This window comes from Rattus norvegicus, chromosome 13 (genome assembly GCF_036323735.1).
Source record: "Rattus norvegicus strain BN/NHsdMcwi chromosome 13, GRCr8, whole genome shotgun sequence".
NCBI classification, from domain to species: Eukaryota; Metazoa; Chordata; class Mammalia; order Rodentia; family Muridae; genus Rattus; species Rattus norvegicus.
The window spans coordinates 44197672-44221030 of record NC_086031.1 but is presented as its reverse complement, the minus strand read 5'-3'; the positions used below and the strand labels follow the sequence as shown (position 1 = coordinate 44221030).

At 40.6% G+C, this 23359-nt stretch overlaps 1 protein-coding gene across 2 annotated transcripts in view; it reads right to left on the bottom strand.

Moving 5' to 3' along the window:
• Positions 1 to 1484: 1484 nt before the first annotated feature.
• Thsd7b (thrombospondin type 1 domain containing 7B) overlaps positions 1485 to 23359 on the bottom strand; it is an 898652-nt gene continuing 876777 nt past the window's right edge. Inside the window, exons 22-28 of one of the 2 annotated variants that reach the window (XM_039090425.1) lie at positions 21633 to 21792; positions 20258 to 20431; positions 20059 to 20154; positions 17807 to 17889; positions 15164 to 15356; positions 9995 to 10082; positions 1485 to 2668 (exon numbers count right to left, since the gene is read on the bottom strand). In XM_039090425.1, coding sequence (XP_038946353.1) covers positions 2587 to 2668; positions 9995 to 10082; positions 15164 to 15356; positions 17807 to 17889; positions 20059 to 20154; positions 20258 to 20431; positions 21633 to 21792 — 876 coding nt within the window. In that variant the 3' untranslated portion in view covers positions 1485 to 2586. The remainder of the gene's footprint in view (positions 2669 to 9994; positions 10083 to 15163; positions 15357 to 17806; positions 17890 to 20058; positions 20155 to 20257; positions 20432 to 21632; positions 21793 to 23359) is intronic. The other variant, NM_001191669.1, reaches the window with a different exon arrangement.

Here is a 23359-nt window from a genome sequence, read left to right as displayed (position 1 = left end):
GAAAGACATCTCATTTAGCACTGAGTGCCTCAAAGTCTCTTTCTCTCTATACAATGTCAAGCTGTGGGTCTCTGTGTTAATTACTATCTAATACAAGGAGAAGATTCTCTCATGATGGTTCAGGATGCACTGTTATGTGGGAATAGCTGAGGGCATTAAGATTCATGTAATTACACTGTTTCATTTGCCAAATAATAGTAGTAAGTTGAAAGGTGACACTAGATGATGTAAGGCCAGTAGCGACTTAGTGGATCACTTGTGTCCAGACTTACACTTTTATCCTCAAGAGAACTACATATATTAAAATTATGTCTTGTTTTATACATAATATGCTTTATCTATGTAAAATGGTGAATAAACTTTGGGAACTGATATCAGTTCATGGGATATCTTTTATTGGCAATGCTTGGTCTTTACTACAGCAGGGTGGAGTTCCTGTCTTTGGATCCATGTAGCATAATTCTAAAGTACTATGAAAGTCAGAAGATACTATGTTTTATTGATTCAGCAATGCACCTCTGAGCACTGTGCCTATTCTTGGCAGATGTTCAATAAATATGTATTGTTTTAATAAATGGATAGAATTCATATTGACAATATAATGTGGAAAGTGCGAATAAACTAAAAATCAAACCATTTCATGTCGTTTGTATTAGTGAAGAAACAATTTTACCCAAGCCAGAAATGTCAGAAATCTAATATTTTAATGCAAATTCAATATGTATTATAATAGTTGAATCTGTAATGAACGGAAACATGTGATGATCCCAGTCTCCCAATCCTGAATGTGCTATAGAGTGTTAATCACAGACACTATTTTGTCATGTCTACTGAATACGAAGATTTTATGCTTACGATTAATGTGCATGCTAAAAGATCATGTTTTATCTCCCACTTTTGGTTATAATTTATATTCCTGTCAAGAGTCACACAGGCAATGACACCTTAGTCTCTAAGTTAGGCTCTTTGTAATTGCTTCTAACATGGTTCACATTTAAGAAACTAAACAATGGGAGGCCAGCTCTGAGAGTGTTGGTAGTAAGGTAATCTCTTTCACCTCCTGTTTCTGGCAAAACTTGGCAGCATTGGTGAAAAGCAATTATGAAAGTCTTGCCTATCTCTTGGACAGTTAACAGATGTCATCATGTGAATTAAAACATCCTGTTTTTGTCCCTTCACATCTTTCTGTCTTTACCAGTTTCTTAGTTCTCTTGGGTTATTTACATATCGACGTTTCCAGGGTTACGATAGTTCGTTGGTATGATACCATCTGGGTTATAAATCTCCCTTCCATGTTTCTCAGTCTCTGTGATTGATGCCTGTGTATTGGTACAGTTGATAATATTGAGAAACTGGGCTTTCATTTTCTCTATCAGTGATTTCATCCATCAATCTTTAAAATGGCGGCAAGGGGGAAATAAGTATTAAATTGTTTTTGTCAAAGCACGGGGCTTTGAAAGTGAATAAATATCCACCAGGCAGTGTTACAGTCTCTTGAGCACTTTATTTGTTATAAAGACAAATCCATAGCACACAATGGCACCTTCTTACTTCCAACATCCGGGATTACAAAGGATTAGCTCATAAAATGGTCTCAGCTTTTTAATGTGTTGTTTGAGATATTATTGAAACCTTATAAAAACAAGACTCGCTACAAACAGGATCGGTGTTCAATGTATATTAAATGAGGTCAGATAATTAAAGTCAAAATAATTTATAAATATTCAGATAAGAAAATTGAAATTACAAAAGCATATTTTGGTCAACATTAAACTGAATTACAACTGTGTGTGATCTCAATGCTATATCTACACAGCTAAGTTTTTGTTAAAATACAGTTTTAGTTATCAAATAGTCTACCTCACGCCCCAGTACATTCACCTAACTTCACTGCTAACACCCAGGACACATTTCACCCAGAACCTACCCATTTTACTCTAGTCCAGGAACTCACACTCTCCTATCTCAACAGATGCAGCGCACAAAAGTGCCATCATCCCCTGGCTACAAAATAAGATGCATTCTTTAAAGGTAAAAACTCAGAGAACTTCTGAAATGGCAACCCATTCGCTCTGTGTTCATGAAAATAGGCAATCCAATTTGTAAGTTTTCGAACCAATGTAAACTCTAGGAAACTCATGTTGCAGTATGGGAATAAGGACTCTGCACTAATATAGTGCGTAACAATACAGTGTCAGACTCGCCATTTACAGTAAATGCCTCGATTGGACTTTCCCGTGGATTGTCAGAATGCCTCTGAGGATCAAGTTCACTCAAGTCTGTGTGAAACCCTTCAGGTTCTCTTCCTCTCATTTTCAAACAGGAAGAGAAAGGTTTTCAGGCCTCTTGGGAAAACCAAAAAAAGCAAAACACACCCACAAACAATTTGAAAACAAAATGGCAGACCCAGTAATCCTTGACTCCATGTCCCAATGAAGTTGGGGCACTATTCCTTTTGTAGTATTTGTGTTCTGCCCAAGATATCACATCGTGAGATTCCTCAAAGAACTGAGAAGTCTGAGAGCTACAAAAGAGAAAGCATTTAAGGCAGCAGTTGATGTCTACATTTGGATTCCTTTTTTCAAGTTACATGTCCAAGTCTCCATCGTAGGCCAAGGTCAGTGGCTTCTGATGGCGAGGTGTGCTTTGATGTGGTTTTGGCTTCTTGCTGCAAAGGGAAAAAGAGTTTTCAGATAAAGGTAACAGCACTTTGCTTCAGCTGCCAAAGACAATCTTGAAGACTTTAATTCAAGTGGGAAAATTAGAAATGACTCATTTATCAGTAAGTATATGCTTACTGGAGATATAGTTGAAGAAATGCACTGTGGGAAGGCTTACCATTGTGTGAACCTCATAGCTCATACTCTCCCAAGCTAAGCTGACTCCAGGCTTAGCTTCACTAGGCCCATAGTATAGGGTATATGTAGACAGTAGGATTAGAAACTACAGGGTTCTTGGTGTATGCCTATATTCCTCACTTTAACCCTTTTAAAATATAAGCTACCCCCTTTTCAAAATCTTAAAAAAAAGGTTTAGTGTATTGAGGAGAAGAGCTACTCATTTTCTGTATTTGTTTTTGTTACACACAGGGAGGTGAACATCTGCTGTTCAGTAATTCCTAAGCTACCATGACCTCCGCATCCCAGATGTTTAACATTTTAAGCAGCTGGAGCAGCTAGACTCCTGTGCCTTGCTCTGGCCTGAAAACTGTTATTTATTTGCCTGTCAACCCACTGTAACAAGTTCACCCTTTGTAGGTAAAAACATCCTCACCCCACTTTATCCGTGAATGGCGACTGTGTCCTACAGAGGGAGACTACTTTTCCTACACATCAAGAGCCCAGTATGCCAAATCATTTGGAGAGCCGTCATATACCATCATTCTTTTTCTTATTTATAACTGAAATTTTGTCATCTACTTTTCTTCTCCACAAGTGCTCTTTTTACCCTAGAAGCCTGGCTCTGTCATATCTTCAGAGGCTAGCTCTCTTCTACTCTGTCCTCATCGGGGATCTCTCTCTCTCTCTCTCTCTCTCTCTCTCTCTCTCTCTCTCTCTCTCTCTCTTTCTCTCTCCCCTTCCCAGATTGCTATGGTATATAGTATACACTAACACCTATTATTCATTTTAATCCAAAGCAGATTGAGCATTTTATATTTATTCTTTATTTTTTTTAAAAATTTTTTATTAGATATATTTCTTTACTTATATTTCAAAGATAATTTCCCTTCCTGGTTTCCTGTTCATAAGCCCCCATTCCCTCCCCTTCCCCATATGGATATTCCCCCTATACAACCCCCTTATTGCTCCCCCATATTCCCCTGCACTGGGGTTCCAACCTTGGCAGGACCAAGGGCTTCCCTTTCCCCTGATGCCCCAACTCTATTCTCTGCTACATATGCAGTTGGAGCCCTGGGTCAGTCCATGGTATTTATTCTTTCAATAAATCCCAGAAGTACTTTGAGAGGGAGGTACTTGTAAGAAGCAACACTCTCCTTTGCCTGGAAAAAGTGAATTGGATTTTATATCCAGACGAAATTTAAATTAAAATGAAACATCTTAGTTTAGAAATGGCAGCAGTAGGATTTACTACTGTGTCATTTTCTGTCATTGGCATCTGTCAAGGGAGCATCTTCATCACAGCACAGTGTCCCCTGCTTCTTCTCCTGTGTTCCCTGGCAACTGCTAATCAACCGTTGGCCTCCACACATCTCTCGATATGAATATCTCATACAAATGGAGTCTACCAGCTGTGGCTTTTGTGTCTAGCTTCTTCCACCCAGCAGTTAAAGTGGTGCATTTTCTGTTATCTGAACGTATTTGAAGATGAAGAGTTTGACAGGACCAGTTATAGGAAGGATTTCCCAATTTAACATGCCTACATTGTAATTTAAGGAGCAAGATTAATTTTTTTCCTGATTCATATCTGAAGCAAGCCATATGAGCTAAAGAGATAAAAATCGATTTCTGAAATTCTACTGGATGGAACCACACATCTTGGAGGCTCTCACCCATCACCTGGCATGCAGTGGTCTCCCACTGAGGATCTGCTGAGTGCTCGGCCCAGGCTGCAGGCAAACAGCTTCCAGGCAGAGAAGCTGAGGGGAACCAGCAACTTGATTTAGAATCTTCTGCAGAGAGAGCTCAGGCTTTGGATACTCTGCCTTGTGGGCTCTCTCCAGTTCTCAGAGCTCTATTGCATAATTACTTGACTGGCATCCAATTTAACCTCATCCTTTTGAATCATAAGTATATTTCAGAGGCTTTATTTGTACCTGGGTGAGCTCCTATCACAGATAATAAACTTGGCTTGAAACAGGGCTCTTGGGATGCTGGTCAATGCCTTTAACCTGGAGGTGACACCTTTCTTCTGAAAATGTTATAGATGTCCCCCTGACTCCTCTGTGTGTGAAAGAACAGGGAATAAGTAGGGGCCCAAGACTTGGAGAGCCTTTGGCTTTGGCAGTCTCTCCTTATCTTGCATGTGCTACATGCTCTTAGGTAAGGAAAAATGAGATCTGCGCCCCAGGGAGTGAAGACAAGGAATGGCAATGACTAGATTTGTATGAGGAGATAAAATCCTTGCCTGGGAGACATGTAAACTTGGTTAGGCTCTATGAATGGGGCCTGGAAAAATTTTCTCAAAATGTGCATGGAGGCTTTTATGTCTGTGTCCATATGTAGATTTATGAGCACAGTGTATACCTCTGAGACAACGGAGGGCTGGGGACCACACACAGTATATCATGATAGCCGATAGTCACTGAGATTAGAACTTTGTTCTCTGTCACTCATCTCATAGTGTGTAATCCATGAACACTATAAGCCCAAAGGTCTTAACTATGAATATGCAAGATCTGAGAACGTTTGGGGTGTTTAAAACAAATGAAATTCCTCTCTAATGCCAATCTGGGATGTCTAGAACACAGATCCCTGGGCAGCTGTGGTTTGACAACACTCCTACGCCAGTTAAAAAGCCTCCTAAAGGGGGAGGGTGTATGTGGCCTTCGTGTGAAAACCCAACAGTTAAGAGGTCTGTCTCTGGAGTTCTTGGCTCCCTTTTCTTCTGCTCCATTGGAACATGCCTTCTTTAAGATAATTGCTTGTTCCTTTTTTCCTTCCTAAATTGTGTTAGAAAAAGCGTGATCACCATTCTCCCTCAAGCAAAACCAGGAACCATAAAGGGCTACCAATAGGCCAAAACTGTCAGCACCAGGGCCCATCCAGCATCCACCCCCTCACACATTTTCCTCCCATTGAGCCTGACAGAGTGCTCTGGACTGCCAGGACATCTTACAGAGTCACAAGAAGCCTAAGACCATGCTGCTGTCCTGGCTGGAGGAACTGTCAATGTTTAACAGTGACCTCTTTTAAGGATATCAGCATTTTAGCAAAGGGTAAGAATGCATTCATTTAGGAGAGAAGACTGACAGGCAAGCTGTTGACAGTTTCAAGGGTCTTGGAATGCAACCCACAAGGAACAATCCTAAGCTAGCTGACATTGCATTGTTTGATGGAAGCAGGAGACATTTTTAATCAGACAGCTAGCTATCTTTGAGAGACAAACCTCTGGAAGACAGGATAGCACTCTTCAACTGTGGATGGAGAGTCTGTTGCCAAATGTGTTGCTGGGATGGACACAGTTACCCAGAGTGCCTTCTCGGCACTATGTCCAGGTTAATCACCAGCTCACCTGGGAGACAACTTGAGCAAATCATTATCTGGTGTTTAGTCCCAGGAGAACCTGAGAAGGGGAACCTTTCAAAATCTCCAACACTGATGGCAAGTACTCAGAAGGTCACCATGGAAATCAGTGCTTAGGGAAGCTGTTTTCTTGCATTTTTCAGAAGTCCACCAAAGTTTTATTATAGATTGCTTTCAGTTAACATATAAAAGCCTAGATCCTGGCATATGGTAAGAAATTTCTTACCATAAACTTTTTATTTTGGTGGAAAGTATAACATCTTCAAACTGTCATCCTTTAAAGCTCCTGCAAGCATTTGACAGATGGAGCTACCAGGAAAACCTCGTTTTGGGTATAAGCAGCTCCTTTGAGACAGTGAAGAACATGTCTCTCTGGGGCTATGGTTCGCTCACCTGTAAAAATGTAGGATGTCTAAGGTGAAAACCTAGGACATCACATTGTATGTGAGAAACCTGCAGGATTTCTCAGGGCAGAGGACATGTAGGAACAGTCTGGATTTGAGAGTTAGCCAAATCCAGAGTTGATTCTACAAACCATGTGACCAAAGAAACAGTATTTCAGCTAACCACTCCTTAAAACAGGAATGATAACAATAATATTGTGAGACAATCATGGGGATCAAAGACAACCATTTCCATGCAGTATTTCTATGCCTGATAGAAAAATACTTGACTTTCACATTTCCACAAACCGTAAAATCTTAAAACAAAAATCCTTTCTGCTAATCAAATCTTTCATTCATTCACTTATCTAGGCATTCAATTGATAATGATTCAAATTTGCGGTGTAAAAGAATCTATCTATAAAACCTAGTGAACATAGTCTCCCCTCTGAGGTCTTCGGGGCTCTGTAGACTGCTGAAAGATAACTATGCCAGCACGTACACAGTCAGCATGAAGGGAACACCAAAGGGCAGCAGACACAAACAGGTCATCCCAGGCTCTTAGAAAAGAAAAAAGCTCAGCATTTGAGTTTTGTTGGAAATGTGGGTTAAGTGCCAATAGCTGGTAAAACTTATTTTTGATAAAGGGGTCAAGAGGATGAAACTGTGAGAAATAACTTTGCTATTTAGAAAGGAGAATGTAAATAACCACATAGGACAAGCACAGTAGCCTGAGAAATATGAATAGACAGAGTTGGCGTTTGGCCTAAAACGTCTCTAACAGTAGCACAGATCCACAGAGATGCTGTATTCAACCATGTGTGTGGAAATAAATACAGTAGAGGGAAGAGTAGGCTTGATTGCCAATGGAGGGACTGATGGGATCATCGAGTAGCAGGCGTAACAGTGCACATGAATGCTGCATCAAACTGTTACTACCATGGATAAGAGAAGCCAATACTTTTAAGCTAAATATTAATACACGACACAGGCTTTGGAACTGAGTATATGATAAGGCAAAGTGATCAAATACTTGGGTAGATTTTTTTTCTTATTTAATCTAAATAGGAAAAAATATTTAAGCTGGCCAAATTTTCAAAGACACTTAGCCCTGTGAGATAATAAAGACAAACGTTAGGGTCTGTATAATACAGGTTAGCCAGGCCAGGGTCCAGGGAAGAGCGAAAGATGAAATTGAGAGTCGTTTGGGTTTGGGTTATGAAAGACTTTAGGTATTCAGCTAGACAGTGAAACATGACTTGACTTAATCAGTAAACTGTGACATTACTAACGGCTTGAAGAAGAGAGGTGAGACGATGATCATTGGAGTTGTGTTTTACAAAGACTAATGTAGCCATAGAATGAAGGAGAAAGTATGTTTAAACCCAAGTGTGGATTTCCTATGCAATGCAGCAGGTTGGTCCCGGAAACATAAGGGAGACATTCTACTGGTATTTTGTAATTGGATCTTCTGAACTGGCATGGTTGCACACCCCTAGTCCCAGTGTTTAGGAGTCTGAGTCTAGAGAATTAACCTGAGTTTAGATCATCCTGGTTTAATAAGGCTTAGGAGGGAGGGAGAGAGGAGCAAAACAGATACAGAGACACAGATATAGACACAGACACATGAATGCATGAGCGTGTGCGTGTGGGTACACACACACACACACACACACACACACACACACACACACACGGAGTGGGGGACAGAACAGAGATAAAGACAGAGTCAGACATAAGGATAGAGGAGGGGATTGGTAAAAAAATATCCTACTACCAGAATTGAGAATCCCAGAGCTTGGTGTTACATACAGTCTTATTAAATATTTGCTGCTGGGAGTAAATAGACTACATTTTAGACTACAGTCTAAAAGTGTATAAGTTGTAGGAAAGGGAGAAAAAAATATTAATGGTTCCACAAGAATTTTTTACATCTATATATATTAAAAACTACATGCTAGTTTCTAATTTCTCAGGTATAAGAGTGTTCTTGGAACAACAGAACCTAGATTGGGGATGAGACTCTTAGAATGGAGGAAGCCATTTGTTTTTATATTGCCGTCTGGCCAACCAATGGTCTGGAACCTTATTGTCTGCAACGTGAAGAGCATTGTCCTATATACCTTGGTGACTTTTAGATCCTCTACTATGACTTATAGAATGTCCTGCTTTCTAACCTTTTTTGGAGGCAGGCATCTTGGAAGACTCTCAAACTCCTGGGAGCCTTTAATCTCACATTTGTTCATTGTGACTAGATGTTCACAGCACTTGTCAAACTTACCAACTGAAACACTTAAGCTGGTCCAGTCACTTCCTCACAGGGTTGGTGACTGCTGGAGATGGCATGTTTTATTACAACACTCTGGAAATACTAGCTGAGTAGAAATCCTATTTCTAGGGATTCAATCTTGGTCACTACAGGTAGTAAGAGGGATAAAAGTCATCTGATTTTCTTCACCAATTTTGACTGACCGAAAGTAAAGATTTAAAAGTTTGTGTAGCCTTGGAAACAGAATTTGAAGATAAATATATATATTTGCGTCAAGATTAAAATGTGGATAAAAATTCTCAAGAAATATTCTATGAGACAGATGAGCAATATAAATATCTCAGTTGGGAAGGAAAAAAAAAACACCAATAGCACTTTGATCTCATAAAAAATATCCTTGAAAATGCTGCTTTTGAAGCTAATATATTCTTCACATACTTTAAAGTATTCAAATTTATTTATGTGTATGTAGTCTCAGAACAGCTCGTCAACTAAAATGTATTCTGTATAATAGCAATACACTAATTAGAGTTTCCAGAGAGTAGGCAGTAGGACTAGTAGTCACTTGTAAAGCAGGGGCCTTGGAACTTACAGCTAGTTAGACGTAGCTGTTTTAAATATTATCTTTGTTATTAAAAGTGCATTAACAAGAGAGGGGGAACCAACTGGTTTATTCACCCTAACTTTTCAAAACAGGCTAGATTAAGAACTGATAATAACTAAGGATAATTTTATATCTAGGATTATCTAAAGTTGTGTTCTCAGATTGGCAACAGATCAGAATTACCTGGGGGAATTAATGTATGTGGAGAAGTCCTGGCCACACTCAACAGTAACTAATTTGGGTCCTTGGGTGCAGAAGTCGGCATCAGTGTCTAGGAGATGCCTTATGTACACGATGGTAAACCTGTATCCCAAACCAAACGCTAAGTGCGCAAGTGCCAAGCCATGGTTTGTCTTTTATATCTTCTAATGTTACCCAAAACCCAAATAAGAATGTGCTATCAAGTGGCACCAGTATTGGCAAAGGTCCCATATTCCAACTGTTGATCTCTTTTTCTGGAAATCCTTTCATTTTAACACTCCCCCCTCTCCAAAATGAAAGCCAGGGTGTATGATTTTCATTCTTTGGTACTTACCAAACAAGATAGGAAGCAAATACTAGGAAGATCATGATAAGAAAACTGCCACCGGAAACGCCATAAACCCAAATTTTTACTCGGCCGTCTGTTGAAGACAGAAGTAACACAACAGCATTAGCTAGCACACGGAAGTCGCCAGCATTTAGGAGAGAAAGCACACACACACACACACACACACACACACACACACACACACACACACTCTAACCTAATGTCTGTTGACCAAGAGCCCACGACTAATTCTAGGCCTGAAATGGATCCCTAAGCTAGCTGATCACTCAATGGCAGAACTTAGCCACGTTTTGGGATGATCTATGAGCTTCCCAAGGAATCTGATGGTGACAGTACTCTCTTCTGAGTATCATAAGAATGCAGATTATTTACTAGAGGTAATTGTGACAGCAACTAATAGAAAATTAGGTCACAAATTTGAAAAAGAGCGAGGGGAGCTATATGTGATGGTTTGGAAGGAGGATGGTGACATGGTATAATTGTTCTAAAGCTGAAAAAAATAAAATAAATAATTTTAAAAAATAAAATAAATTATACAACACTATACCAGTTGGTGTGGACCTTCTAGATATGAACAGTTTATACCACTCTAATTTTTAGCAAAGTAACCATTAAAAACATTCGGTTGTTACTTCAGTGTGGTGGGGGACAGGTCTATAATCCCAGCACTCAAAAGGGTTAATACAAGTTTGAGGTTATCTTTGTCTTATGAAATGAACAAACATACAAAAACTGTAAGGTTGTAACTGCATTGCAGTAAATACATTTTCTGGCCAAATAATCTCTCCTTCGCCTGAATTCCCAGATGTCTGTGTTTGGTGATTGCTGTTAAATATAACAGAATAATGACAGCAAAGGAGAAAAGGTAAAAATAAAAACAGAAATATGTAACCCAAGCTCCCACTCCCAGTGTGATATACAGACAACTGATGTGGTAACTGATCAAGTTGACTGGAGGAGTTTCGAACTTGATCGAAGATGCTGGAAGTCTAACCTGCCATATAAGAACACCACCGGAGTTTCTCACAACACAAAGAACAAGGGCAAAAACCCTGCAGTCACAAAGATGACCACATTTCTCTGATTTTTCTTTTTAACATGAGTGGAAAGAAGTCTAGGATTCACATTTCAGTAGCGCTTTCTGCTGAGTGAAATTAGGTGAATTAAAAAATCAAGTGGATTATCTGCACCACACCCTTCCCTCAAATCCAGGGACCATCATGGAAGAGGGGGCAGATGGGACTAGTCCCTACGTCAGCAAGGACTTTGTTAGAACAGTGCCCTCTGGACAGGACAGGACTTCTGCTTTTATTAACTCCAGGAACTCCGGCAGCTGCGGCTGTCTGCACCACAGCTGGTCAAGAGCAAGCCAATCAACACTCCAGTGGGGATGGGGAGGGGAGCAGAGCCCCACCCCACCTGAGGCGCTAGTAACAGGGGATGCAGGAAAGGGAGGGTCAGGCTTTTCGTTTAAAGGCTATAGGTCAACCTGGTAGGTTGAGCATACTACAGTGGATGTCCCCATGTGGGGACATAGGCAGTACATAGCTGGGTTCTGTGGGAGATATATTTATATATGTATCTATATTTGTATCTAATATATATCTATATCTCATCTTCTATATCTCTATCATATAAATCTTCTACCTGTCTATATCTCTATAATACTATAAATTTATGACCATGTGCAGAAGGAAACATTCTTTTAGATTTCGTACCTACTGCAGTTAAATGAAACTTAGTAGTCAAGTAAATATTATGGTCTATGTGTGACTTCTTTTTATATGTAAAATATATTTTTAGGTGAACTAGGATTTTCATTTATATGACAGAAATTGTTTCTGGCAATTTAATTTCCCCTCCGTTTAGTGTGAGCATGAGGCTAACCAGGTTTGTAAGTGGGCTGACAAAGGCAATTGTTAGCATCCCAAAGGAATGGCGTTTCTTTGTGAAAGCTATACTCAGGGATTCAGATTCGCCGAACTCTGGATCCACAGTGCAACTGCAGCACGTCTGAGACACTGAGGTCTGCATGGGACAGACAACCACCAGAATCTACTGCAAAAGATTTGTTTAAAGTAACATCACAGTTAAATCGCACTGCAAGTCACTACATTTTTTTCAAGCCTCAACTAGAGACTCACTTGAGAAAGAGGTTCAGTGAAATTATATGTTTCTGTGGTCATAAACATCTTATAAAAGGTTGAGAGTGATTATTCTGAAACACGGGTGACAAAATTCTCCATTCTGAGCTCTTACATTGGTGATCTGAGCAAGAATGTTCCTAACATAGGACCTAAGGATTCAGACTCCGAGATGGCCTAGTGCTTTATTTCACTGTAGATGAACGTGGTGGGTCAGAAGGCTATTTTGGGGGTGAATTTAACAATCAATGTAATATATAAATTCACATTTGTAGCAGTATAATGAAACTAAAAGTTCAAACTATTTAAAACAATGCAGGGTGAAAATATCTTTCTGTAACTCTTCACTTTCTTCATGGAAGCTATCCCTATTCCAATGTCTGTGGATCTTTTCAGTTTTGATGAACATGGGTAGGCATCTGAATGCACATATGAATACACACATGAGCACATGAATGAAAATAGCTTTAGAAATAGGACCTGGATGATGAGTGTTGTTCGGTTGCAACTCTCTGGTTTTATTCCCTGGTGTCGGTGGATTGCTGATAGTCCTAGTTTACCTCACTTCAGTGTATCCATGGGCGGCATCTCACAGCTCAACCACACTCATGCTTTCTCAATGTTCCACTTATGGAATCTCAGATGCCTCTGCTCATTTGTTAACATAAGCCGAGATCATTTGTAACAGGGACTGTTTGTACTCTTATGTGTATGCATGTGCAGGATGGATTCTTGAGAGAAATTTCAGATTGAAACATGTGGCAGTTAAACATATTATGACAGCCTCTGTGTCCCCTGAGGGCTGCTTCAGATTATGCTCTCTTGCCATTAAACCGATCAGGCTAACACGTGTTTTGGGGGAGATTATTCTATGGCCACAGCACTTACCACACAACTATGAGGACTGGAGTTCAGACACCTACTACTCACATAAAAGCCAGGCAGCCATGGTGGCTGGCCTGACTGTAATCCCAGTGTGTGCAAATCAGAAACAGAAGGCCCCCAGAGCAAGCAGGTTAGGTAGACTAGCTGAATGCACTCTCTATGTCCAGCTGAGAGCTGCTGCTTCAATATTTAACAAGAGCAATGGAGGGATACACTCGATGATTGCCTTGGCTCTCCATACACATGTACACATGTGCATTCACACAAGCACATGTGTCCCACCACACGAAAACACATACAATCATGTGCTGGAACAGCACATGTAAACACACACTGAAGTGTTGCTATATCTTCACATACAGATCCACACATACATACATACATACATCATACACACATACATACATACGTGCACACAGAGTATGTGTCTATACATCTTTATGTGTGTGCATGCATATACATTTTTGCATGTGTTTATATACTTATGCACATCCATTTTTTATTTATTTATACATTGACACATATATCTGTTTACCTCTCCCCACACATTGTTGTCTTGTTGGCACTTTAGTTAGATCCCATAGTCTTTTTGTAGATTAGAGATTAAGGATCTCTCTCTCTCTCTCTCTCTCTTTCTTTCTTTCTTTCTTTCTTTCTTTCTTTCTTTCTTTCTTTCTTCTCTTCCTTCCTTTCTTTTCTTTCATCCTTTTTTCTTTCTTTTTATTTCCTTCTTTCCTTTCTTTTTTTTTGTTTTTTCTTTTGTTTTTGTGTTTTTGGTTTTTGAGAAGGGTTTCTCTGTGTAGCTCTATCTGTCCTGGAACTCACTCTGTAGACTAGGTTGGTCTTAAACTTGAGGTCTGACTGCCTTCACCTCCTGAGTGCTGAGGTTAAAGGTGAGTGTAGCACTCACACAGCCTGGCAAAGGATTGCTTTTGTCTATGCGGAGATTCATTCACTGTAACCTTATTCTGAAATTACGGAGATGAAAAGTACGCATGTCACATCATTTCCCCCCCTATTTAAATCTACCCCTGCTTTGCTCTTAAAGCTCAAATATTTGTAAAGTACTTTTGGCATAGAAGGGGATCAAAGTTGGAATCAGATGGGATGCTCTTTCTGAGAAGCCAGTGTATAAACCTGTTTCTCCCACTGGGCTGCACATCCTCTGTGTCTGGGCTCTGGGCTTTGTTTCATTTCAACGTGGGACCATGGAACTTTAGAGATGAACCAAGGCTTCAGATCAGAAGAAAGTTTATCTGTTCAAGGTTTGTCTGTCTTCCCTGTCAATTTTGTGGCCTTGCCTGCTAGTTTGAAGGGTCTCACTTTGGAAAAGAGGTTAGTGTGAGGAGCACAGAGATGCTTGTCCCTCACAAAGCGGCACATGAGAGTCTTAGTCACCTGCGTCTCAAAACTCACCCCTGTCACTTTCTGGTGTGCCCCTGGTGAATTTACCTGATGCTTCCAGGTTTGGTTTTTTTTACTCTCTCCAACAAGGCTGATGGCTTTTGGTATGCATTCAGAACATTTTCTTTTCTGTTCATGGTAAACATTAATTTCTGAGCCCTAGAGGCTGGATGTTTGGCCTTGCCCAGGACAATCCTGCAAAGTGGGTCATTGCACTGATTTTTATAGTTAAAGGAATCAAGACAGAACCATTATGAAGTCATGCTTGTTTGAAAGCAGGTGGTTCAAGCCACAATATTGAATGGCCCACTTCTCTAAAAACTGGGTCTCCTTACCACCTCCCCAGTGCCTTTAAAATCACAACAGGTCTATGGGCATTTCCTGTCAGTTTCTATGATTCTATTCCACTTTCTCCTTTAATTTTATTTAAATGCACAAATCCAGTTATAGAAGCAGCAACAATTTACAAGTAAAAGACATTTTCCCAAGACACTTCCTTGTTCCTAGCTCACTACCTCTCAGACTATGATTGACAGGCTAATAAGCATCCATGAGAACGCTTTATGCTTAAAAAGGACCACACAACATAAAACCCTCAAATCTGAGAAATCTTGAGCTAAACCATGTCCTTTGTCCTTCTTGTCTTCCTTCCCTCCATCCCTTCCACTGTAAAAGCTCACCGGAAGAAAATTAGCATCCCTTATTCACAGCAGAAACACACCTGGGTCAAGAGGTTGAAGAGACCATCCTTTAAAAATATCATGAATCTTGGAGTTCACAGGTCGGTTTTTCCCAGAGAAGGTTTTCACATCAGCTTTTTTATCCTCTGAGCCGGGTACCTTCATGCAGTAATCCAGGAAGCCACTTGATCTCATTATCTCTGTGTACCCCTGCTCGCAGCCACAAACTCCACCCTACAGTACAGAAAATACATTTGTGGTTACATAGGCATTGTGAAAACGAATAAAGAAGTATTCAAACACCAGCGAAATCACTTATTGTTTGCCTTTATGTCTTGGAAATTCAGGGGTTTTAGCCACTGATTTACCAGAGGGATAAAGATCACATCCGTAATTCAATTTTCTGCATCTCAATGTCAGCCTTAAATGATTTGCCAGGTCTTTCCTTTTTCGAAAAGTTATTTTATTATTTATTTATTTCACTTATTCATTTTACATCCCTCTCAGTGGCTCTTCCCAGTTACCCCTCCCACCGTCTCTCCCCCATCCTTTCTTTCTCTTTGTCTCTGAGTGGGTGGGGATGCCCTGGGTATCCCCCCATCCTTTGCCAGGTCTTTCTAATGTGCTTATAATTCAGACATTTTTTCCAAGGATGACATCAAAGTTCTCTGAGAGTAGGGTGTATTAATATGGCGTTTCTTATCTTTCAGGGATGCTTATGACATTTTATCAAACCTTCATCCTCGACTTTCTCACAGTAGTTTTGGATGCCAACCCATAGCTTTCGGCTTTCCCTTCTTACTGCAAAGAAAGGCCACAGGTCTCTGCAGACATTTCCTTTGAATTAGGTGATGCCTGAGTGCTGTCATTACCCCAAATACTTGAAGCCTTTATCACCCTGCACCATTGGTGCTGAACTAGTCATGGCTGCCGTTCTGCTTCTAGGAGGGAGGTCCAGGTGGAGGAAAGAGACTTTATTGAAATCACATTTAAGGAAAAGATGCCATCTATCCATCACCCTCCATTACTCGTCATTGTCGCAACTGGAGTATCACCTTATAACACATCCCTGCTTGACATCACGACAGTGTGTCCTTTATATTTGCTTCCTGGTTTCTGGCCACTTTCATGTTATAATGAGTATCTTGGACAAGCTGACTATGATAAATGATGATAGACAAGGGCTCCTATCTGTCTTAGGAAGTGAATCAGAACGTAATTCCTCTTAGTCCAATAGACAGACACTGGAAAATCAGAGAAAAGAAGAACGGTGTGATTATCAGTCTTTATGACTCTGCCGGCATGGCTCCTTTCAGATAATTCACCTTCTGGCATTTTCTGAACAGATCTCTACTTCCTATGGCCACTTAAGCCAATCCTTACCAAACAGCTCGTCTTGCTGGGATCATCAGTTGTTGACTAAATTTGATTTTAAGGAGCGGTAGCTACTGAAACTGAATAAGGCACCTTGATGCTCTACGAAAGGACAGATGGCAGGCGGAGAAGCAAATGCTGTAACTAACTGCCCACAGTTCAGTGCAGAATAAAGCTATAACAACGCCCCGTATTTTCAGTTGATGGAAGTTTCACATGGTAGTGTTATTGAAGCCATCTTTACAAGACGAATATTCTTAGTCTAAGAAAAGAGCTGTATCTTGTTAGTTGTATGAGCCAAGGGTTTAGGGAAGAGTTATCTATGTTTTATCAAGTGTCCACAAGGTTGGGTAAAGGCAACTTACATTTTTTCAAACATTGTGAGGCCAAATAAATTTATTTCTTCCGTTTTCGTTTCTATTTTTCTGTAGATCTACCCATGTCTTTTCCGTGGTAAAGAATTAACCCATCTTGAATAAGAAGAGTCACGAAATATGACTGAGTGCCTAAATTACTTTCGTTGCATTCTTTTTAGGGTACACACACTACAAGAAGAAACCTGCCTCTTTAAGATATGCAACACAGCTTTAAAATATTATATATGCATTACAACTAGTAAGAGCCACTAATTACCATACCATGCACATTTGACATCAGTTCCCAAGCAGAAGTACGTGGAAGGGATAGAAAGGAAAAAAAAACAAAAACAAAAATCCTGCTTTACAAAACAATGATATATGCATGTATGTGCATATGTACCCCCCACAGCACATACTTATGCACACACAGACACACACACACACACACACACAGAGCTACATGTATAGGCACACAACACATACATATGCACACACACACACACACGCACAAAGACAAAGACACACAAGCATTTTTTCCAGTCATTTTTTAAACCTACTTTTTAGCAAACTAAAAACTCTATAAACATTGCAGTACCACAAATTTTACAAAATAAATGTTATCAAATAGGAATGACGTGTGCATATTTCCAAGCAGCATATGTTGAAAATGGAATGCATACATGAACTGAAACCGATTGTTGGAAGATGGAGCATTAATTAGCTGAAGGTACATTTAATAAGCTGCTGCCTTGCCAATTGTTCTCCCTCCAAGTGTCTCTAGATGGCAACGTAGGCACATAAAATTGCTGCCTGGACTTAGCAGAGGTTTAGGACCATATATGTATATATATATATATATATATATATATATATATATATATATATATATATATATATATATAAAATCACTGAAATTATAATGCCTGTAGGGGAGCCTAGCATGTAACTCACCTGTGTGCAGTAGGAGAAAGGTTTCTTGCAAGCTGGAATGCATTGCCGAATAGCAGCAGGGCGTGCCTGAGGGGAACAGCCACCTACAAAGAAAATATCACGGTTATTTGCAGGCATATCTGTGATAATCATATTTAAAAGTTTGTTCTTCCTCCTCACACTGGGGACATAGTTACTGTTGATAACATCGTTATTATTTTATCATGGCTTAAATGCACACGTCAGCCTTGTGCTACAACCCTAGCTTTGTCACCACTCCGGGATATGTTTAAATGAGGCGTTTATAGTGTTTCCATGTTCATTGGCATCGAGAGTCTATCATGTGTCTGTAATTGAGGGCAAAGCCCGTGAACACCCAAATCAGTACAAGAATTGATGGCATCTCTATTTGGGTTCAAGAGTAGCAAACACAGCTGCTTAGAGATCATTCCATGCGTACATTGTCTCTCCAATTCCTGGGAAACCCAGCTACGTAACTAACTAGGCTGATTCCAAAGGCCATGTCACTCTTGCTCCAGGGGCCGCAGGGTTAAGCATTGTGGCAAGGATTTTTATATGAACCAGGCATAATAAACATACACAGTCACATATAAATCTCCCCCTTCAGCATCTGTGCAAAAGCAAAAGCAAAAGCATTAAGTCCTGGATGAACAGTCTGATGTCCGATACAGCACTTGCAGGTATCGTGCACATATCTGAGTAAACAAAAGTGACATGTGTCTCAACAGCCCGAATTCCACCCATGCACAATAGTGGCTTTGCCTTTCTTGATTCAAAGTGGTAACAGACATTAAGTTTCAAGATAATTAGTTTGAGAAGTTGATGCACTTAAGGGTAGTGTTTAAACTGTATTCGCGTGATGTCAGTCGAATTTATAGGCTCTAGTCTTTGCAATGCAATATTTGGGAACTAATTACACTTTATGGTGTGGCAGCTAGCAGAAAGGCTTCAGGCTCAAGGCTATACAGGAAGTGTCAGGCTTAGACATATCTGGGGAATGAAGCAGCCAAGTTGTCACTACTGCTCAAAAAATAAGACAACAGGCAACAAAATTCAAAACAAAACAAGACACAAAACCACTGTAGTCTGGAGGTAGCGCCTAGAGTTGAAACCTGGTCATGTGGATTTTGCTGGCGATGACCATAGAGTACCGGCCTATTTTACAATTGTGTTTAGGGGGAATATATCCACTCTTCAAACTGGTGGTCTCCAGGGAGGATTAACTCGCACAGATTATATAACATGCTTTTAGATTTTTAAGGGTGAAATTAGGCTCTAGTCATGCAATGCACTGAGAAGGTCCACTGGGCTATCAAAGCCCCCCACTCTGAAAGCTCTCTGCCCATGGTGGAGTAGGAGGCCATTTTGATTCCTGGGTAGGCGTGCTTACAGACTACTTAGTTTTAGCTAAGAAAAAGAGGTAGCTCAGTATAAATTACTATATGGATTACACTATGGCTTAATACCAATAACGTGAAGGCATGTAAACAGGAGAAAGGGGGTGGCTGCGATTTTCCAGCCATTGTATACTTCTCCCAGCCTAGCATAAGGCTGTTTGTCAGTTGCAGTACTAAAGAAAAAATCAATGTCAATTTAATTTGCTTTGACAAGAGGACATCAAAAAAATCTTTAAAATTATTGAGAAAGCCATTTGTACAATCAAATTGTACCCTCTTTTAAGAATAAGGAATCTTTCCTTCAGACTATTTTTAGGCATTAAGTAATCGCCCTAAGCAGGAAAACATTCAAAATCAGCCTGCGGTGGGTAAACATGAACATCTATAACATCTAAATGTTTTTGGGTTGCAGCATTAACACCAAACATTTCGGGTTTAAAATTGTATGTTTATCAACACTGAGAATCTCGGCTGCAGAGAAGAGGGTCGGGAAGCATGCAGGACTGGAGTTGATCAGTGGGCTCCTCTCAGCCTGTCCTGAGGTGGTACAAGGTTTAACCGTTTAGAGACCACCATTTCAAACCAGCATGCATTTTCCTCAGATTTATCTGAGAGCATGAATTTGGGAGTATTTTACTGTGTTTGGACGGACCAGTTTGGCTTATGTATTTTATTATCTCATTACATAGGATTGTTTATTTTAAAGATGGGAGTGAGGGTCTAATGAAAGCCTGCCATGCGGACTGTCTAAGCAGCCTGCTCTTCAACCTTGCTTCAATTCACAAGTGAATTCCTCCACAAAAGCATACTGAGAGAGCTCTTTGAAGTCTCCACATGAGTCTTAGAAACGCATACCTGTGACATTAAGGCCGTCTGATCGCTGGCACCACACAGTCCGTTCGTTATTGTTCCAAAGACTTGCTTTCCATGTGTAGTGATAACATTTGCCACCTACAGGTGAATATGAAAACAGCAGTTCTGTCACCTCTTATCAACTACTGAACGAGCACCACCAATCAGTGCTAGTTAAAGCACGGAAACATGGTCTAGGTACCTGCGCATGGTCGTGTTTCTAGAACCTGTTGGGGGCAGCTATCTTGATTCTCGAAAGACTGGATTATGAATGTCCTTGACCTAGATTGGCGGCCCGTGGTCTCGAAGCTTCTTCCGTCAATGCAGGTTAGCTCACATTTGCTCCACTCCGACCATGGGGTAATGTGGCAGTCTCCTGCATAGTCACGCAGTGCAGGGAGCAGGAGAAACATGGTGAGAACAGGTACTAGACATCAGTGACGGGAATGGGGCATTCGAGGGGATATGCAAAGGGGGCATTTGAGGGGATATGCAAAGGGCAGGTGGTAGAAGTGTAGAGACATGGGAAGGTCCAAGTATTGACAGGTTTTCCAGCCTAAAAGCACTAATATTGGTAAAATAATTTATAGTTTAGTCGAGGCCAGCAAAAGAGTGCAGAAATTAGATCGCTATAACTCTGCTTCAAGTCACAACTGTCACACCTCGAGCATAATGTGGCTATTAGATAGGAGGTGGGGAAAATCTGGGAGGAGCTGGTGGAAGGAAAATAGCACCCAGAATATACTGTATGAAACAGATCCATTTTCAATAAAAGGGAAATAAAACAAAAAATTAAAAAAGGAGATATAAAGATTATAATGACTTAATTTTCAAAGACCAGTATAGCATTACAAGATGAATGGGCACAGAAACCACGGAAAAGATTACTTAAGTACCCTATGCATAGACGCATTGACTTGTCACTGTAAGCATATGGGGTAGACAAATGGCACATAACTTAAGTATAAACATTTGCATGTGAATGATGTACCCTTAAATCTACATGGATGTATGTAACATGTAAATACACAGAGGTATACACACATGCATATTGTATTGTAAGGTGGTATTTTGAGACCTTAAATTACTCAATGCAAGCTAAATTGCACTGTTAGTGTTAACATAAAGTAATCATCCTATGTTTCTAGCAATGGCCTTCATATCTACACAGAACCTGACTGTGAGTGAACTCACAGGGTCCTTGCCTCACTCTTGCTTCTGTCTCCCAGGATCATCAATGTCAAGATCCAGTCAGCACTTTGAGTGTTGGGCAATGTGCAGACACTGACGGACCAAACTGTTATCTAGATGCTGAATCCATTGCCCAGTGAGGCCAGTGAAATGAGATGGGATCCTAGCATAGTTTTTGTTTTCACAGTTAGTGCTGCTTTTCTTCCCATTCATTTTTTTCCTTACTCAGCATCTTTTAAAATGTTACCATACCCACAGTTCAAATGTGTTAAATCAAATAAGTAACTCAACATGGATATGATAGAGCTTCTTGAAGGAAAAAAAAAATCAGTGTAAATAAAAAAAAATAAACGAGATCACCATTGGGGGCGCTGCTCATCGCACACCTGGGCAAGGCACAGAGCACAGCTGCTTCTGGAGTCCTTCTTGGAAGGGTACTTCTCCACACAGGGTGTCTTCCACTTGGACAGCTGTGTGGGATATTGAGCCATTGTGGACGACACAGGAAAAGCTGCGCACCTGGACTCCTTCCCCACAATCTCCACCCTAAGAGAGGAAAGGGTGACCCCAGAATTAGACAAATCTCAGAGTTGGGCTCCCTAAAGAAACTCTAAGGATACACAGCAGCTTCCTTCTTTTTAGAATTCCCCCTCAACTGTTGACCACAAAGCATCACTGAATTTCAGGGGTTGAAAGAGAAGTGTCGTAGGACACAAGCACTTGCTTTAGAATTTATGTCCCCAGAATAAGACCATTCACTCGGATAGAGTTGCCAAAGTGAGAGAAAAAATGCATAATTTGTCTCTGTGTATATGAGAACATAGTCTGATGTACAATCATTTCCCAGAGAATATGCACAGCCCCAGGGTATGAATTTCTCTTTAATTTTCCTAATTTTTTTCTTTGCTGAATTTGATCCTTTTTTTTTTTTTCCTTCACACAGATCAGGTTGGGATTCAAATAAAACTGATTTTTCTCCGTTGCTCCTCGAAGTGATTTTCCCAGCTTGGCTTCTGTCCTGAGTAAAATGCTCTGAGGATGTTTCAAGCTTGTGTCACACAGAAAGCTGGGCAAGGAGGGACATTCATACAGTGCCTCATAGAAACAGAAATGGAGAGTTAAAAGGCTTGGTGGTTATAGAGCCCAAGTGTCTTGTTCTTTCAGGTTTCGGCAGACACTCAAGAGATGGGTCTCTTCACTAGGGTTTCGATAAGGTGTTCACCTCAGAAGGAAGTCCTTTGAGAATTTGAATGGTTTCAGCCGACAGCTCCCTTTGCTCACACATACCTAGGAAGCAAAGCTGGAGATGGAGCTTCAATGTAAAGGAGGTTCTGTGCCAAGAGGGTGGTGGGAAGGGTCAGCTAGAACTGAAGCACAAAGAGGGAAGGGAAGCAAACCCAGGTAGTGCATTACACGCTGGATCCAGTGTCACAAACAGCTGCAAATGTGTTGGGGGTCATTCATAATGTCTTCCAGATGTGGCATCCTATACCTCAGTGCTACCCATAAAGCATAAAGGACCTGAGGTACAGCGGATGCATTTATGATGCCAGAAACTCTGTGAATCTGATCAGCGTTCATTCTGATATCAGTTCTCCTACACAGCCATGTATAATTCATGTCCATTAAGTCCAAAAGCTGGCAGAGAGCTGGTTTTCTATTTCTTTCTGTTCTTTTGATTACTCTGTGTGTCTTTTCTGCAAAGCGGTGGGGCAGGGAACGGGACTATGTCTTCATTCAGATGTTGTGTATCTACAATCATCTACCTGTAGGTGTAGAAACACAGCCCTCTACAGTAGACACTTGTATTTCATCCCCTCTTGGCCTTTTCTTTCGGCAGAGGATAGATATGGCAGTGTCTGGACCTTGGAGATGCTACAGCACTTGCAGAAGCAGAAGTGCAAAAAGACAAAAGCGTCAGTCAAAGTAGTCAGGATATCATTGGTTCTGGGCATGCAGTAGTAGGTGTCTGACTCCTCATGGGCCAGCTGGCATTGGCCAGGCATGCTTGCATAAGCTTCAGGGCATCAAGGGAGCTCGTGGGGCCTGCTAGAGAGAAAAGATGGCAGACCACCAGCTTGGGTGCTTTCCGGACAAGGCAAGTCAAGGATAA